At 44.8% G+C, this 18,865-nt stretch overlaps 1 protein-coding gene across 1 annotated transcript in view; it reads right to left on the bottom strand.

The window, feature by feature from the left end:
• Positions 1-12,955: 12,955 nt before the first annotated feature.
• The window catches only part of LOC128719092 (hemicentin-1-like), a 56,173-nt gene continuing 50,263 nt past the window's right edge, over positions 12,956-18,865 (bottom strand). Inside the window, exons 6-10 of the mRNA XM_053812713.1 lie at positions 17,081-17,178; positions 16,119-16,496; positions 15,036-15,244; positions 13,547-13,605; positions 12,956-13,086 (exon numbers count right to left, since the gene is read on the bottom strand). Coding sequence (XP_053668688.1) covers positions 12,956-13,086; positions 13,547-13,605; positions 15,036-15,244; positions 16,119-16,496; positions 17,081-17,178 — 875 coding nt within the window. The remainder of the gene's footprint in view (positions 13,087-13,546; positions 13,606-15,035; positions 15,245-16,118; positions 16,497-17,080; positions 17,179-18,865) is intronic.

Genomic DNA, 18,865 nt, shown 5'->3' with positions numbered 1-18,865 from the left:
GCACCGGCAGTGTAATCGTGTGTGGGTGTTCGTTCTGCCCTTCTTTCTCCCCTGCAAACACATAAAACGATCGAGTTTTGGGTTAGTGTGAGATCTTCGCATCCCAACCGTAAACATGCAACTGGGACGTATTCGAGTGCCAAGCAGACGCACGCCTCCACATAAGCATATGCTAATGTTATAAGATATTCAATTTCTCCCTGCTGAGCAGTAGCCAACGGTGTGGTTCCCCCGGTTTCTTAAGAAATTCCGGGCACGGTACGGTACGGAACATCGCTTGCCTGCGCCCGAGTCGTTCCGAAACGGTACGGAGGCGTACAGCGGAATGATTTGCATCTCGGTGGTTTTCTTGGTCACTTAAGACGAGCGGACGATGGATGTCGGATTGTGCAAACGGTGAATGCTAGCTTATGGTTTTGTGGGCATGGCCTGTTAAACAACGGCACCGGGTTCTTTGTTCTCTGCGCAGTGCTTGCAGAATCCGAGCAATTGGGGATGGGTTTTTTGCGCTCTCGGTCACAAAAGCTTGAAAGTGACTATTTTTGTAGCAGTCAAGAAGGTGTGCATTAGCACGTTGAATAATGGCGATGGGTTGTTTCCAGGAGATTAGCGGAACAGACGATTAGCTCTGGTTTTAGATATTGTTGAGATGTTTCAGATATTGGTTTATTAGTTGTATTATTAGTAAACACTTTATTTTGTTTGTGTGAATTAATGTGAAAAATAATAATGGCACTGATCGTGCAACTCATTCGCTCCAGGTTCTATTGTGCACTTTTTGTTGTTCATTTTCCTCGCAGTTTGTGCACATTTAAGATAATTCGGCTTACTGCGATTTTGACAAATTGAACTGTCATTCATGGCGGCAATCGCTCCCGTTTGTAAGCGAAGCAAACCGATACCTTTTGAGTTGCAGATCGGAGATTAATCCCATAACATTTTATAATTTTTTTTCCAAAAATCTTACGTTCAAGGGTTGAAATGCTTAAAAAAATGGAACATAAGGATAGGCAAACCATGTCTTTTCTGTATTTTTTTGTATTAAGCATTCTCTACAACCATTTCAAAACAAACTAAACTCACGCCGACATTTAAGTCCGGTGACTCTGATTTTCGTAAGTTTTCCCCTTATTTCTTCCTTCGAACGCCAGAAAGCTCCTGGAGCAAACAACACAACAATGAGTTGAGGAGTTCCCTTTTACTAAATTTTCTTTTTTAATTCCGTGTAGATTAGATACGGAGAAAATGATTCGGCGTTTAGGTTCGGAGTTTTTTAGAACCTTGCTCGGGTTATTCAACTGACATTCGTGTAGCTGACAGGTCACACTTGTTTACATATAGCGCTTTCACCTTCCGTTGAAAAATATTGTGAAATGTTAAATTATTCCCAGAAGCTAGGGAATTCCGTTCCAGCTTCTATACACTGCACTGATACACTACTGTGAAAATGCAGTTGCAATCAATGGGTTGAGTGTGCATGGCAATGATAGTTGTTATCATTTCTATCCGCTCATAATTTACGAATAATTCTATTCTGAAGGAGAGAAATTATTGTGACTTTCTTACCATGAATCATTACTATGTCCTGTAAGGTGGCAGTATTGCTAGAATCATTTATCTATTTCTGCTATTGGTAGAATTGGTGTAATTTAAATATTTGGTAAATATCAATAACGTTGGGCTGTCATAGCAGGGTACTATTAGCGAACATTACTTAGTACAGTTTACCGATCTCCAAAATGTCTGTTTCTAAAATATTTCAAAACGATTTATTCAAAAGAATCGATAGTAGTGTGTAAAAGTGATTTCTTCTCAAAATGCTCCTAAAGAACGCAGCAAACGTTCATCCATCCTGCATCTGTCGATCGTGCGAACCGTGCCATGAAGCTTCCGATTGTTCATGCACGCAAACCTAACCTCAAATCTGTCACTTGAGACCACTGGTGCGGCATAAGGGCAGCTTCATCAAAGTTCGCCGAGCCAAAATTGGATGCCAACAAATCCGGACTCTGCTGCGTTCATTGTTCTTGCGTATGTGAGCATCATGGCGGGAGGGAGAATTTGAAGGAAGCGGCCAAATGCGCTCGGTATCGTCATACTGTCGGTCACCGATGGATGAAACATGCACATCAAAACCGTCCGTCAACCATACGGAACGGATGGGATACGCCATCAACTGGGCCGCAACAGTGAGGTCGTGTTCTTCGCTACTGACCCTCTCCAACCACAAGCCAAGCAGTGAAGCAATGCCATTTGCAGCTCGCCCGGTATGCTGGTCTTCTCCCCCACGGTGGTGTGCATGTGCATATGTATGGTCGTTTGCCCCGTGTCCGTATGTGTGTATGTATGTGTTTGGCTGTTTTGCAGGAAGCAGAAGAATGTCACTTTGGTGTCCTCTCAATCACAAGAACACAATTAACTCGGTGGACATAAATTCCGGACCGGGAGCCAATGCGTCAGCAACGTGCTATTTTCATTTATGATCCGCTTTCCCATCAAGCTTACGTGCTTTCGGGTGGGTACTTTCGCTCGCACCACCCTAACCACCCGGGCCGAGGTTTGGGGCGGTTTTTTCCTCAACCTTCCTGCTGGTGTACCATGGTGCACGGTCGTCACGGTTCTGCTTCCGGTGGGCTTGTTGTTGGCGTTGCGTGCCTGTGGAAGATTCCATACTGTTCCTCGGTTCTTTAGCGGAGGCACTAAGAGCCAGTGTAAGATGTGGCCCTAAGTGGTTTCTCCACGGTCGTTGCCGCTAGTCCCGGGCGCTTACCTTGATCCGCTCGCCGTTTGGTAGTGCCATCGGAAATGGGGAGCGCTACACTTCTGTACGGTCTGGGGCTTTATTTTATGCCTCCGTACTTTGCGCACGGTCGGTTGGAAACGGTGGCACCGGTGTGGATGGTAAGCGGTAAGAGTCCCTGGACACTCGTAGGCTTCTTAGCGTGCGTCTTTGCCCGGGCATTGCGTCGAACCCGCAGGGCACGGAAGGGATCATAAATTCTCGAGATGAAACGCGCTCAAGTACGCGCACCGACGGACCAGATCTTACGCCATTTTACGTGCCGGACTGTGCGCTGTCGTTGAGGTGAGCTGGTTTTTTTTATTAGTGCTTAATTTTTCATTTTCTCCTTGAAACTGGTGCGTCCGTACGCTCCGGATGAGCCTATCCGGTCGGCGGTGGCAAAACATGATGTACGTTTGGACCGGAAGTCACACTCTAGGACTGGGTTTGCCCGATACCTGCCGGAAGTACGGTCCGGTGAGATCAATTTGAATTTGTGGTGGAGAGATTATCTAGGTTGGGTTTCATTACGCCTGTAGGTGATACGTTGGGACAGCAGCAGGTAAATGAATGTAGTTTCCGTGAGGCGAAAGTTATGGGATAATGCTGTAATGTACGTGGCTCAAAGAGGAAAGGGTTGCACAGCAATTAAGTGTAGTGCAAGAAGTGTGGGCAGCTGCCTTGCATTACAGATCTTGAAGGATCTATTCCTTTAGAGTAAATAGCCTCATATACTTTTAGCTTCTGAGAGAATACCAATGATGAAGATATTTGGTTCAACTAAGAAATCCCAAAAATTGTCGACCGTGTTCTTCGTTTTCGCAATTAACTATCGCATTTGGCAGTTGAAGAACGCATCGCGGAGACCTTACGGAAACTCCGAACGGGGCCAGTATGCCTCAGTATGGCCTCCGTATGCCACATGCGCATTGAAATAAAATGTTTAAAAAACTTTGTTCGAAAAGAAAATTGCATAACACACGGCGTTGTGTTGAGAATTGTTGCATTTGCTTTGCACTACTTGGGCATTGATACAAAGTGATGAATTTCTTGATACGCGGTAAAGGCAAGGCAGCTGTTTAAATCACTTTATTTATTCATTCATTTAAAAATGTTTAATAATTAGCATATTTAACTTCAAACCTCGTTTTTGCAACAACAAAAAGTGTAATTAACTATTGCTAATGATAAAAATGTTATTTAATACGCGCAAGAGTATGATGTTCGAATTCGAATTTCATCCAAATGTTTTAAACTTGAAGAATTAATCTTACGTAGATCTGTTAGCCACAGCAATCTTTGCAGGTTCTTAAGCTCTCCGAAACTTGCGTATTTCATATTATCAATTTCACCCTCCATGACGTTTATGAAAACGAATGAAACTGGTAGGCTCTCATTTATCAGCCGTAGATTACCAGTACAGTGCGTCCCACTTTTTTTCTGCGACAGTGGTTTATAAAAATTTCAATCCGAATAAACCGAACCGAGAAAAAACAATAACCCCAAAAATACACCTTCGGATCGTACCCTGGGCCTATCCGGGGTGTATGTACCGTCGGAGCATAATCCATAATAATGTGTAAGTCCTTGGGTAAAGGCACAAAACATGTCCCGCACACAGTGCGATGTACATACGCGCAGCGGTAAAACGAAAAATATCCGACCACGGTGGTGTGCAGAAGAGCGCAAAAACCACCAACGCGCGACGATAAAGCGCCCAGCCGCAGCATTATAAAGAACGGTAATCTCTTAAATAATTTGCTGAAATGTGACAGTCTTTACGATGCGACGCGTATGCTTGCCCAGGTGCTGGGTCGTTCCGGGACATTGTGGCCATGCAGGGTGGATGGAACGGGGAGGTGCGAAAAAATGCGAACGAGATGAGATTGTGTAGGTTGAAGAGCAAACTGAACGTACATGGTTCGTTTTGTTCTGCTTTTTTTTTATTCTGGGTGTTTTTCTCTATGCACCTTCAACCGGCCAGAAGGTGATGGTGGTTGTAGAAGCTTTTCTTCTTGCCTGGTCGTTATCACCATGGCAAAAAATACCGTCGACCATCGAGTATGCCATGGATCACATTTCATGCAGACATGGAGAAAGCAGTAGGGTAAAGTGCACGAAAGTAAAGCGAAGGTGAAAAGACATGTCCTTTCGAGCAAAAGTAGGGGAAAAAAAGTCAAACGTTCATAAATTGTCGTTGCTTAGTGCTGTCACTGGAAGAAACTCGAAACCGGGCTCACTGGCAGAAAAGCGGTACAAGAAAGTAAAGCGAACACTACTAATTTTTGTGCCAAATGCAAAAAGCCGGTAAGGTCTGCTGTGCTTAAATGACGATTAACCCCTGGCCAGGCAGTGGATGTTAAGTAGGGTGAACTAATGATGAACAAACTTAGCAGTAAGCTTAGTGCCATGAATACGCACCGCATTAGCACTGAGCGGTTGTGAGTGATATCGTTCAGCTTTTTGGTGGAATTAATTTCCTTCTCCCGAACGGGGTACTAAATCTCACGTGCTGGAATTCATTCGTCAGTAAGGTGGATGTTATTTGAAAAACCGCAGCCAAACAGACGCACATTGCAGGGTTGCGCAACACATGGGGTAAATCCATCGGCACATCGCACAACGATCCGCATTACACCGAATTGGGGAGCGTACGAAATTTAATGGTTTCATTCGTTTTAATTTTCCCAACCAAAAACCCCACCGTTTGGGACGGGGGTCTGCTGACGGTCTCCGTGGTGCGTTCTTCAAGTGCCAAATGGCGCAACCGCACGCACCGTACATATTACACCGTGCTGACGTCTAATGGGGGAATCCCTTTTTCTATAGGAAAAGTTACCTTACTGTCCCACACACGGAACGGAAGTTGAATTTGAAGATCCTTTTTTTTTTACTTTGGGTAATGTTCCATGGTGCCACATTTTCCGTTTGGAAAGTTTCGTGCCTGCCAAAACTAGCCGAATTGAATTGCTAATTTGGCCACTTTTTGACGCACACGCGGCTGACGTATGAGTAATGGATTGCCGGGAGCGTGATGATGGGTGCCGTTAGTTTGAGCCCGATTGAAATGAAGTGGTGCGTGAGGCGTGCGTTTGATTAGTTTTGGCAGTTTTGGTCTTTTTGCTAATTGATCGACGCACAATCTGCTGGGCACCGACGAAGCGAGAGCTTTTATGCTTTTACCGTCATCGACCTCCAGCAGGGGAGGAGGGTTCGCCAGGTCTCTGCGTTTGTTTTCGTGCATAATTAATTGTGGAGATATTTTCATCCGATATGCTGCATGCAAAAGAGTTTCTCAAATAGCTTAGACGAGTGATTGGGTATTGTGCGAATGGTTAAGGGAGGGTGGAAGGAAAGAACATTAAAATAAAGTTTACGTTCGGTGAAATGAATAAAACATTATTGAAGAACAATATTAGGCTGCACGTTTCTCACTTCAATAGTAAGAAGAAGAAAACATAATCGAAAGAAATAAACTCAGCTGAAAAAATTGGTATGTATTCGTCAATTTAAAAAACTAATAAATTTTTATTTTGTCGAAGGCACTAAAAATAAATCAAATTGCATACTTTCAGGTGTAAATGAACAAATCTAAATCAATTCAAAATCAGCAAGAAAAGGGAAGGGAATTTCTCCATGAGAACAAGAAACAATCTAAACAACGAATCATTTTTATTACTTTTTATTGAATTTACTTTATTTCATCTGCTGGACAAAGTGTAGTTGTGTTTGTTTTCTTTTCTTCACTGTTACATCTGTCACAGTAAGGGTTGTATTTGTTCTGTTCTATTTTCGATTCCACATGTGACAAATGTTTCATAAATCCATTTGTTCGGGTCTCGTTTACCATAGTAATTTCCCTTTTCACATTGTTTTTGTCATGTAGAGATATAAGTTTTCCATTTTCTTTTTCGATTCGGTTTTACTTCATTGATGCACTGCGCTTGTTTTCTTTCTCGTTGGTTTGGCATTGCGGGTATGATTTGCGTTGAAGTTTGACAGTGTGTCATCCAAAGAGAAAGTACCGAGAGTAAAGGTTTTCTGTGGTTGTGTGGCGTTTTCGATTTTACATATACAATATGCCTCCAGCAATGTATCCTATTACCTTGAGCTTGTCTTGCAGTGGCTGTTGTTATGTTTTGTTGTTCTGGATTGTTTTTGTTTTCTTTTTTTGACTTAATCTCTACACCTGTGCATTAGTTGTGTGCGAATATCTTGAATGAACGATCGGGGGTTCGATCGGAAACAGATTGTTTCTTCCTGTTTGTGATGGTGGTTTTGCTTTGTATGTCGTTTTGCGATTACCATGCTGCACGGTGAAAATATATTTTTTTCCACCCCCATCTTACCCAAAAGACAAAAGACATCCATCTTGTCACCATAACGTTCCTTATGCTGGGGTTAGGATTGGATCAGCATTAATCAGTATAACGTTTTGTCTTGTTTGCTTGGAATAAACTATACGACACATTCGATAAGCTTGCAAATATACGCAGAATATCTCCGCTTCGTTTTACACGAGCGGTGTACGTCTAATCTCGGGTTTTTGCCACCTCTTGCCGATATCCCGTGGTGGCATTAGCTGTTGATCAGCTCGCGCTCTCTTTTTCTCTATTCTGCTAGGATATCTGGCCTGCGTATGGGTGAGTGTGTAGATATATACAAAAAGTGCATCTAGAAGTTCACCAGTTTATCCTCTTGTACAGTTTTGCTACATGTGTTGCTTTCTCCATTTACGTTACGCTTGTTGTATCCTTCCGCTATGGATGTGTGAGAGTGTCTGTATGTGGGTTGTGTATGTTTGTTTTTTCACCTGCGGTATCATCTTTGCTATCGCTTTATTTAAATAGTTATCATAAAAAGTATAAGTCATCATATAAAGAGTTTTGTATCATTTTTTCATAGGTTTTTTCTGCTCTCTCTCTCTCTCTTTCTTTGCTAGTTTTGTTCCTTTTTTTACGTGCCTCGCTATCGCTACATCGGCTTTCTGCTCAGGTGTCCTTAACTCCACCATGCCATACATAGTATGATTTCATCCCTGATGGGAAATGAAATGGTACCTCTCCTGTTTCGCCGCAGTGTTCGGTTTTCAAGGAGAAAGGTGGTCGAGTGGTGTGCTATCCATCGATTTTTTTTGTTGTGTTTTACCGCACATCATCTATTCTAGCGCCGGATGATTGAGTCTTGTTTTCTTTATAAATCTCGTTGTTATGTTGGATGATGGTGGATGATGATGAGTGACACAATGGTTAAGCTAACATTTCACCGCCGTTCTTTACACACACTAAATACACTCAGGAGTATCTGATTTAAGAAATGCGTTCCCTTCTACCGGTCGTTTGATGGCTTATCCTACAGGGGAAACGGTAGCAGCAGCCGGTTTGACGGTATAGTTCGAGAGCGTGCTAGTTCTGTATGTGTGTGTGGGTGTGTGTGTGTGCGTGCTGCTGCTTCTCGTCTCGCGTTGTTTTGCATTATTCTAAACATTTACATAATATGCTTCGTACCTTGTCCACACGAAGCAGCAGGGTGGATTTACTTTTTGTCGCAGATCAGGATTGAGCAGAGAGTGAATGGTTTTTTTGTTTCTCTTGTTGCTGTCGTAATTCTATGACTCATCACGGTCAGCGTATTGGACAGGACATCGAAGGAGAGGCAGGATACACGATGCAACGATCCGATCCTCACATTTGGATCCTAATGAGTTCTATCGGTTTTAACCTATATAATCTCTATGTTTGCTCTACGGAAATCAAGAAGGAAACATTCTCTTCCACGAGTAAATAAACAATCTGCACAAATAGAGTAACATTACATCTGGGCTCCATCTGGGCGCGGGAGCAACGGTCAAGCATATGATCAACACAGACGGATACACATCTAAGGCGCTAGCAAAAATTGTACAGAATGGGGTTTGGGGGTGAGGATGCCAATTCGGGTAGGGACCAATTGGGGGCTGCTTACAACAAATTTATTTTTCCTAATTTTCTTTAAACTAGTTCTCATGCTGCTCGCGCTGTCTTCGCAAAACAATAATCATCACCGTCCACACTTTCACCACGGTGGTTTACGCCATTCGTAACTTTGCTCCGCTTAAGTTTCCTAAACAGCTTGTTTGGACTTTCGCAATACTTTCCGGGTTGAGTATCTTCCCCACATTGGGCATTGTTTTCATTGCTAAAGTTTCTTCATGGCTGGCGCACTCCAGCCGAAACTATGGGACATATCCTGGTAGCACATTCACATGCATATATTTACAACAAGTGTTACGGCCGGTCGGTCGGTGCGCTTACTCAAACACTTCAAAAACCACCAGCAAAAGCAAGATAAACTCAGTCGTACGCGAAACGAAAAAAAAATACACCAAAACCGGATACCATATTTCCTTGGACCATCACGTCCTTCGTACACCACCGTATGCGGTATGCAAACGAAACAAATACTTTACGAAACAATTTCCTCGGGGTTTGCTTCGTAAATGGGCCAACTACCACGGCCGGATGTGATGCACCACACAAAACTGCTTCCGTGCAACTTTTCGTAAAGAAGCATTAGCCATTTTTCGATGCAGCTTTGCGATCGAGGGATTGGGAATTGGCTTTTTACGGGTTGTGGTTGTGAAGATGCAGGGCCGTTTTTTTTGTTTTGTTTTTTCGTGTGTCAATGCAGTTTGCTCCACATTTGCTTTACCGAGTTTTCGAGATGAAAGCTGTGTTTACCATCTACAGCAGCGGATGCGACGACGATGTGCATGATGATGCTGATGATGCAGGCGATGATGATTTTCCGCACTTATCACGGTATGCGAAGATACAGCTCCATAGCCAGATACACATGGAATGCCAGGAATTTCTACCAAGATAGAAACCCAACGGGACGCTTTTCTTCGTTTGGGTGGTTTTTCGACCCAAAGAAACGCCAAGCACAAACCGAACTTGAGGGTATTGGCGAGTTGCTTAGGCATTGTGTTTTGTGGTCGAGCAGAAATGAAAACACGAGGGGTGGATTAGAAGTGGATGAAGTTTGCTTCCGTACTTCTGACAACTCATTGTTTTTTTTTTGCTGCTTCGTATATTCTTTTTCAGGAATTCGCCTCCGTCGTAAATAGAGCACCAGCTGAAGGCCACTCAAGGGAGCTGTTGCTTGTCTGTTGCGACGGGTTGAATATTGGGTGAAACTTTTCGGCCAAAAACCCCGACTGGGGGTACCAGCTTCCTCGCTCTCTAATCAATGTGGCACTCCCGTCCGGGGGGTTTGCAGCGGCCGAAGATAAACTCACAGCATGAAGAAAACCGCAACGGAACAGGCACGGAAGTCAATCCCTTTCGGCTGTCGTGTTTCGGTTAAGCTGCAGCACGGTCAGGCCTGTTGCTTGGGCGGTTGTGGCGCTGTATGCCGAACGTAATGCTCGATCCCAAGGGGGTTTTCTGCTGCAGGAATGGTTTCCGAAACCGAAGGTTTTGGTAACAGGCCGTACATCGGGTCGCTATCAACCGATCACCGGCTTCACCTCATCAAATGTGGCGGGGAACTAAAACTTTCGGCCAACTTTTGCTCACGATGGTGGGGCAGCGGTAAGAAAGCTGCATTTGTAAGATGGGCCGCAAAAGAAAGGTTAGAAAAGTTTCAGTACCACTGAGCTGGGTGTGTGGCTCTCGCTTTGTTTGTCTTCCGGATGAAAGTGTGAGCTTCTGGGAATTCATTAGGGACCTTAAGGCCGAACAGCTGCTGACCAGTGTAGAGTAAGCTGTCACAGTTCGTTCCTTACGCCCCGGATTGGAAAATTGGACCGGAACCCGTCTCAAAGGCAGTTCCGACTTTAATTGAATACCGGGTATTTCTGATGCGATTGTGACGCTTCTGACAGCCATACGATGATATCAACACCTTACGGGTGAATGATTGCTCAGGTCTGTCAAACTGTCTATGGGATGGCATTTATTGAAATCGATCTGTGTTTCAGCTTCACGCCTTATGCTAGCAGCATGGTTCATAACACACACACAGATACACACACACACCACCACAGCTATATTTTTCTATGACCTCCAAAGAGAAACAGTGAAAACAAAAATACTCGAGTTGATACAATTTTTCCACCGATTTGTTTTTACGAGCCGCAAGTGCCGCACCGCCATAAAGTTCCATTTCCCAATTACACCATCTTGGTCCTTGGCGTTTTGAATAGGTTGGCGTTTGGATCGTTATGTCCATGCAGCACGATAAAAGTAATGTCCAGGCGCCAGCACGCTGGAATTGCAATGCACAGCTGGAATCCTTTAGCGTCCCCATTCGCAGGGGGAGCAAACGTTCTGTTTGCTTTGCAACAAAGGAGTATTAGTTGAGGTTCGTTTGAAAATTTAATTACGAATCCTGTCCCGCACTTCTCCCATTCCAGGCAGCGTGTGGTGCAGTGTTTGAAGGTTTTATCGACGCTGGAGGGGTGTGGGATATTCAAAAAGGAATGTATAGAGGTTTTTGGGTTCGGGGCTGTTTCGGCTGCGGTGACACCCCACTGTCAATGCGGGTTTGTTGTGGAATAATTGCATTTTACATACCTTTAATTGCCCGCCACTAAATATGATTCAGTCGCGAGTAGTAGGTCGAAAGGGGGCTGGAGTGAATTCATCTCCATAGATGTGGTTAGCTAGCAGGGAACGGCAAGGGACACAGGTATGACCCGTTCCATATTCATAAGTTCATAATGATTTTCATCCACAAACGAGTGTCGGAAGCTAGTTTTGGAAAGCATTTTAAATGCATAATGAGATATTATTGTAATGGGCGGATGTGGAACACAGTATGGTTTGAAGGGAATGTTTAGGAATTTAGTCACACACTAACAACAATGGAATGCGTCCTGTAATTGAACGCCGGAATGTAGGCAACATTGACAAACTGTAGCAGCCAATCAAGGTGTGTTTCAGGAGGGTGGGAGTAGTTAATAGTGAGCATTGGACAAAATGTTTCCAACAACGCACGGAACGATCGCAAATGCCACAGACCAGTTGTTCAATGATTTTCAACCGCTCTAAACAGTTGATGAGCGTTGATCAATTGTCTTTTATTGTAGCTTGGTTTCATTCATATTGCCTCATTTCAAACCAGGATCCCAATTGACAGCACGTTCCAAAAGAAAAATTAAAAAGGGCTCCTCGGTGGAAATATTCCCGTCGAAATAAAAACAACACAGTATGCTCATTCGCCCCTGGACACCGCACACAATGGAGTGTGATTTCAATTAAATTAATTTAATTTTTGCTCCATACTTTCCTCCATGGCGGCAACGGCAGATTGTACGTTACCACCTTATTTACCACCTCACCCGAGCACATTGTTCCCGCTTGCTGTCTCGGGGTGCACATCACTCGAGGTTTGTTATTTTTTGGAGTGCTTTCGGTTGAATTTTTCATTCGATGTGAAACGCATCCGTTCGCGCTTCTTTTCTGTCCATTGTTCAGTTCACCTACCCGGCCGGGCCCGGTACGACCGTGGTTTCCGTCGGTTCCCCTGTGGCGGGGCAAGCGTAATAAATTATGACCACCTCGCGTGCACAACGGCAGAGACACGACGCGGTTGCGAGGTCGTGACTGCGATCGTCACCCTGATCATCAGCATCGTTGCCATCATCATCGTCGCGAGCGTAATTGCTGAAATTGCCATCTTCGGTTCCAGTAGCCAGAGGTTTAATTTGAGTGGTTGTTTATTTTATCAGAGTAAATTAAATTTCATCAAAAAATATATAGTCCTTCCAGCTTAATCAATTTCAAGTTGTGTTCAGCTGGTTTGTTGTTGTTGTAGTTTTTTTTTGTTGCGCTATGGTTTGAATTGGTATCGCGTTTTTTTAATCACATTTACCTTTTTGCATCGTTTTCAGTCGCAACGCTTTCTGCGTACTGTCGCTTTTGCTTGGCTAGAAGGTTTATTATTTCGTGGGGGGAGCCGTTGCTTCATAAAAAATAATAAGCGCTTCTTTAATGTTATGAGTACAAAATGAGTAATGCGCTTCTTGCGCGATCAAATTATTAACGAATGGGGATGCACGATAAAACTGATCGAGAATGTGTTTGTTTGCTAACTTAGCTGGTTTGTGGCCACAAATCACCACCGGTTCAACAGAACGTTACTGCGAAGTCTTTCCTATTCTTACGTCCATTAGCGGAAGGGTCAACTTCAAAAGCTTACCAAACGGCAAATGGCGACCAGAAACAGGGCTCCTAGCAGGCAACGCATCTCACTGGCAAATATGACCGACGCCCTGGACGAGCTGTAGTGTGTGACGCTCAGATCACGTATCTCCGTATCTGCGGAACGGAAGGAAAAATGGATATTGATGAGGAGTTAGCCATGGCAGTACATTTTAACAAATTAAGACTAATTAATCATGAGGCACAGTACTTTCGGTGCGTGAAATAATCGTGCCGCTTCAGCTGAATTTGAAAATGATTGTTGAATTTGCTGGAAAATTCGAGCCGGTCGACTTCAACTTAAGTGAAGCGCTGCGTTTAATGAAATATTTAAAAACCGAATAAACAGCTCGAATGCAAGCAGATCAACAAACACTCAATGTACGGTACACTGATCGTAATCAAACTCACCGAAGCATACAGTAAACACTTGAACACCCTTCCCATTGCCGTTGGGGGTCTTGATGGTAAATGTACTTTTTCATCCTCCCAAAAATGTTCAAGTGCTTTTCTGGCACAACGAAACCCCATTAAGATGTACCGTAGTACGAAGCAACAAATTACTCAATCCACTTACCTGTGTTTGACGTGGTGAACAGAAAGCTCTCGGAAAAGTCACTCCAACCGTACCGGTTCCTATCGAATGTTGGCATCGACGACCGGGGATGTTTCGAAGGCACGAACAGCACCGTACCCGCCGGGAACATGCACCGTGGTCGAGGTTGCGCCAGGATGTCCATCGCAGACGGATGCAGCATCCAAGGATAATGATTTTAATCACGGTAGAAAATCGTTTCATGCAGCCAGCATCAGAGCGCAACGGTGCGAAATACGGAGGAGGGAACGAAACCAGAAGAAATGGAGCAAAAACACAGACAAACCATGAGCCGGGATGAGTTGATTAAAATAAATTTAATTTGAATTTCAATCTAAGAATATGTCAGTCGAACGCCCACAGTGTCGCTGGAGCTTGATCCGCTTAGCCGGTACCGTGTTGGGCTTTGTACGATTCCCTTAGCCCTGCGGCGAGGTTAAAAACAGACAAGCCGTCTTAAGGGTAAGACCGGGGCAAAAGATTCTAACTGGAAGCGAATGCAGAGAACGATGCGCATCTGCATCCACTACACACATCGTGCCTGTTTTTTGTACTGAGATCTGCCCGGGGAACGAACGCACAGATGCTATGCTACCGCCGTCCCCATCGATCAAACTCCCACTGGAGTGACGCCATTATTAAAAATCGATTAGAAGCAATCAATTTTATTCACATGAAGCACATACAATCTGTCGCATGGTGGCCGGGGTTCTGCTTCGGGCGTAAGAAGATTAGCATCTTTATGTGTGCGTGCGATGTATCATTCGATCACATGTTCGGACACAAAATGATGCCTCCAAAGCTTAAGAAGTTAATACGAACCTACGCAGAAGAACGATATGACTACTACTTTCTGGGTCAGGGCAAGACGGTGAATTGTTTCCCCACAAGCTGACTGTTTTTCCGTATGACAAGATTGGATTTTCTGATGAATTTCGAGTTCCCTCTAGCGTCTTTATACGGCTAGTGATCCACTGGATCTGAGTGCCCCCGACCTAATCCAACAGTGACTCCGATGAAGCAGTCTTCAATTGTCAATGTGTATGTTCATTTTTTTTTCTGCACGACGAAAACCCAAAGTTTTAAACATGCTCAGTGCAATGGAAGAATCGCTCCCGGAGAAAGCCACTCGATTTGGGGTTGTCTGAAAGCAGAAACCATTAATTTTCGTCCCACATCGAATGGTTCCACCCGCAGTGTATCATGCTTGCACACGAATCGGATAATAAAAGCCAAAGCACCCAATCATGCTCCCTTGTTGGGTACGGGGCACGGCGGTAGGGAGGGGAAAAAGGCTGTGTAGCATCCCGGTGACCGGATTCTTACCATAAAGTGCATGGCCGGCCGGATTGGCCTGCTCATAGAACCCGAGCACGTGAGCAGGGTTAGAAGATCCGAAGCTCCGAAAGGATGCAGTGTCCCGAAGGAACTGGGCGGCTAGAAATCTGGATGATCACTCATCAATAATTACCTGGATTGAACCCGTGCCTCGTACTGCTGGTCCGGTTCGAGACCCCGTATCAGGTAGCTCATGCCCTGGGTGTAGTGGTGGGAGTAGGGAAAGGCCGGCAGCACAATATCCCGCCAGTCCGTCTTGGACCACTTGTGGTGCAGATTGTGGTAGCCATTGTTGTACGAGTAGCTATCGTACGAGTTGATTTTCCGGTTGTAGTCTAGCATCTGCTGGAGCGTTAGTTGGCATTATTTGAGGACAGCGGGGGTTTTTTTTTTTCATTGTACACCCGTTTGTTGTTATTGCCAGCGATGGTGGTAGAATTGTAGGTGGCATTTGTTCCGTTTTCCACAGGCGCACACAACGACCGCAACGTGCAGAAACGACATCGTTTTGGGATTGGTATTCCGTGTACAAATTGCGGGATTTGATGGCAAGGTGAAGGTTGTCATGGTGTGTGTATGTGGTTTTTTTCCCGTATTGCCGTACATTTTTCCACGGTTGGTGGGGTAGTTGGCGCGTGCAGCAAATTTCCATTCCGTACCGTAAACGAGAATGATGGTCGTGCACGTTCACAGCAGTTCCAGCAGCGCGCAGCATTTACAGTTCCCCAGTCCAATAGGGAAGATCCCCGAATGATGAATGTGACACACACAATGGCAGCACCGAGAACGAGAAAACGAATGAACCAGATGGGATTGAATTAATTCCTCCACTTCCATGTCTTTGTTGCCTGGCGAGGCTTGGGTATGGGACGTGCGGCACGGGGGCGGCTGGCCGTTCCGTGTCGGCCTACAAAATATGACATCTTCAATAAAAGCGTGAAACAAATTTGACCTGAACCATTTGCACGAAATGGGTGGGACGGGTTTGCAGGGATTCGGGGGAACCGGTAGAAGTAAAGAACTCCAATCCGATAACGATTGGATGGCAAATTGAACTGACGTTTATGATGACAATATTATTGAATATGACAGCAGAACTACTTAGAAATGACTGAAGGTAGGCAATTCTATTGAGATCGTTATTCGTCTATCAGTGACTGGTGCAACACGTCAACAAAACCCCTGCTGGTGCTGTAAATATTCCTCTCGTACGTACATTATCACCCGCGTAGCTGTGGTGCATTTTCCGACTGTCGAGAAAGATGCCGTCGTGCGTTTGCAGCGTATCCCCGTCCACCTGCCGGTAGTACAGCTTAAACTCTTCGATCGGTGAATGCGAATCGACGATCCAGGAGATGTTGTACTTGTCCTTCCATTGGCTGTTCGGCACGGAACGGAACACGGCCGTCTTCGGTTTACCCGTCAGCGTCACCGTTTTGCGCGTCTTGCCCAGCTGGTTGTCCGCGATGCAGGAGTAGTTACCGAAGTCCTGCGGGTGCACCTTCCGGATGATGAGCGTGTGGCGGGCACCGCGGTTCTCGATCACGTGCCGTTCGGTTTGGTCGATCTGCATCGTATCCTTGTGCCACAGTACCTTCAGCGTGGTAGAAAGCACGTGCGTAAGTTGCAGATGGATGAAGGAAGAAGGAGAGAAGAAAGAAAAGAGAAAGAGAAAGAGAGAAAAAAAAGGAGAGAGATAGCAAAGGAAGGCAGTGGAAGAAGAAGAATGAAAAAAGTAAAAATAGTAAAACCATTTGTTTAGCTAGGCGTTATGAAGCGCAATCATATAGCATAGATCAACATTAAAGGGTGTGCGTGGTGAAACTGAACGAAGGGTTTTGTTAAATTAAAAAAAAAACAATTCTTCAAAAATTAGAAAAAAATAGAAATACCTCATCTAATACTAAAACATGAACATATCAATCCGATTGCATGCATACTCCACCCGTAAGGTAAACAGGCATAAAAGCCTTCCGTTTACGGAAGCATAAATGAAGGGAAATAATAAATCCTACCGATAATAGTTAGTACTTAAAACCGTGTAAGCTAGTTAACGGAAAACAAGCACTATAACTTTTTACGGTGGAACACAGAAAAGCAAAAAAACACAGGAAAAGAAAAGCAAAGCGAAACCCGAAGCACTTAGCGACGCAATGAACTGCACGGAAAACTACTTACTTCCGGCTGTGATTCACCGTGCACGATACACACGAGCATCGCTTCCTGGCCCTCGCCGGAGTACACGATCGGATTCTCGACGCTTATCTCAGGTGGATCTGAAAAAATAGAAACCAAAACAGAGCAGAACGATATGAAACAAACCATTGGCATGGGAAGTACGAACTGTGAGTAGTTAACCAAATGGGTGCAACTCCCGAAACAACCATGTGCGCAACCCCGCAGGCGACAACCATTTTTGTGTTATTCACTTTATGAAGCATTAAGCCTGTCAGCTTTATGGTGTGTTTTGTTTTTGATGTTTTGTACTGTTTGCAGCGGGAAACGGGGACCGCACGCCACAACCGCAAACAGTTGAGTAAGAAAATTGAATTTAATGCACGAAAATGCAAATGGCCCGTGTGGAAGGAGGCGATTCAGTGCGATAAGAAACTTCCACTCATTCCGTGGTTGGGAGGATGGTGCTGTGGGAGGGAAGGAAAGGGCAGGGAAACAATCAACCTTTGCCACTGGTGTATAATTAAATTAATTCTAAACTTCGAATGTACTGCACTTCAGTTCGGTGGCTTGTGGCCATTTGCGTACTTGAATTCAAACGAACCCGGTCCTCGTGGCCAGAAGTTTCCGGAAGTTTCGTGCGGCTACACCGGGAAGTGGCATCATCAGGAAGTCAAATGTCAAATGACGCTAACACCTCCCCGTCCAACTGCCCAACCACCCTAAAGCTAAAGCGACGCGTACGGCTGGGCTTTCCCCTATCTGTGCTTGGTCGGGAAATACGAGCCATCTCGTGGCTAATTGGCCGAAACTAAACTCTCGGACGAGCAGGTCAGCGGGCGGAAGGGAGAAAACCGCAGCAAACGCAGGGTTCGGGGCGGGACGAGTGTTAGTTGCCTATTAACAGACGGTGGCTAATGCTCGTAAAAGTTTCCACCTGCGTCTCCCATCGGAAACGGGCCAACCGTTGACAGGTTGTTCACAATGCGCGTGGTCAATAAGTTTCGCTCCTGGCGTATGTTCACATGTTCGACATATATACGTGCGGATGGTAAATTCACCCGACCGTCCCGAGTAAGCCCCGGCCACAAACCGGGGGAAAAAAGTGGTAGGTTTGTTTTGCATCGTGCTTGAGGGTAGTTTCGCTTCCCGCTTCGACCTGTGTACACGAGCTGCATGAGCGATGGGTTCGCTTCACTTTCGTTGGGTAATACGAATAGGAAATAGCATAATTTTATGCTGCCCCATAAAAAGCGGGAGGTAATAGACTTGTTCTTTCGGCTTTCTGCGCCTATTTTCCACCTACCATGGTTGAATTCCTATTTTCATACCCCTTTGAAATTGAAATATCGCGAAGAAACCACGCTGTATATGATGGTCGTAGTATTAAGGCAGAAGAAAACGCAAAGCCGCGAAATCGGCTGTAAATCTTGTTTTGTTTGTTTGGGGAAAAAGAAAGAGACCCCGAAAAAAGAGTATTATAATTAGAGGGTGCGTTAAGCTAACGGGAAGTGCGTGGTACGGCGAAATAAAGCGTCCCCGTTGGGTGGATGAGGGGGACCCCCGAGGCATTAAATGCGAAAGAAAAGGGTTCGCGTTTCAAATGGCCCGGATGTTGAAGCCATGCTGGATCAATGCCAAGCGTGAATGAGATTTGGTCGTTTTGTTTTTTGGCAGAGGTGAATACCGGTACCATAAATTTAGTTTATTTCGTTGGAAGTAGTCGCGGTGGACGCTTGAAACAGCGTTGAATAAATGTTAATTTTATTTGAATAGGAAGTGATTTGT

This window comes from Anopheles marshallii, chromosome 2, assembly GCF_943734725.1.
Source record: "Anopheles marshallii chromosome 2, idAnoMarsDA_429_01, whole genome shotgun sequence".
Taxonomy (NCBI): Eukaryota; Metazoa; Arthropoda; class Insecta; order Diptera; family Culicidae; genus Anopheles; species Anopheles marshallii.
Note: the sequence above shows the minus strand (reverse complement) of the source record. Positions and strands in the feature narration are given on the sequence as shown.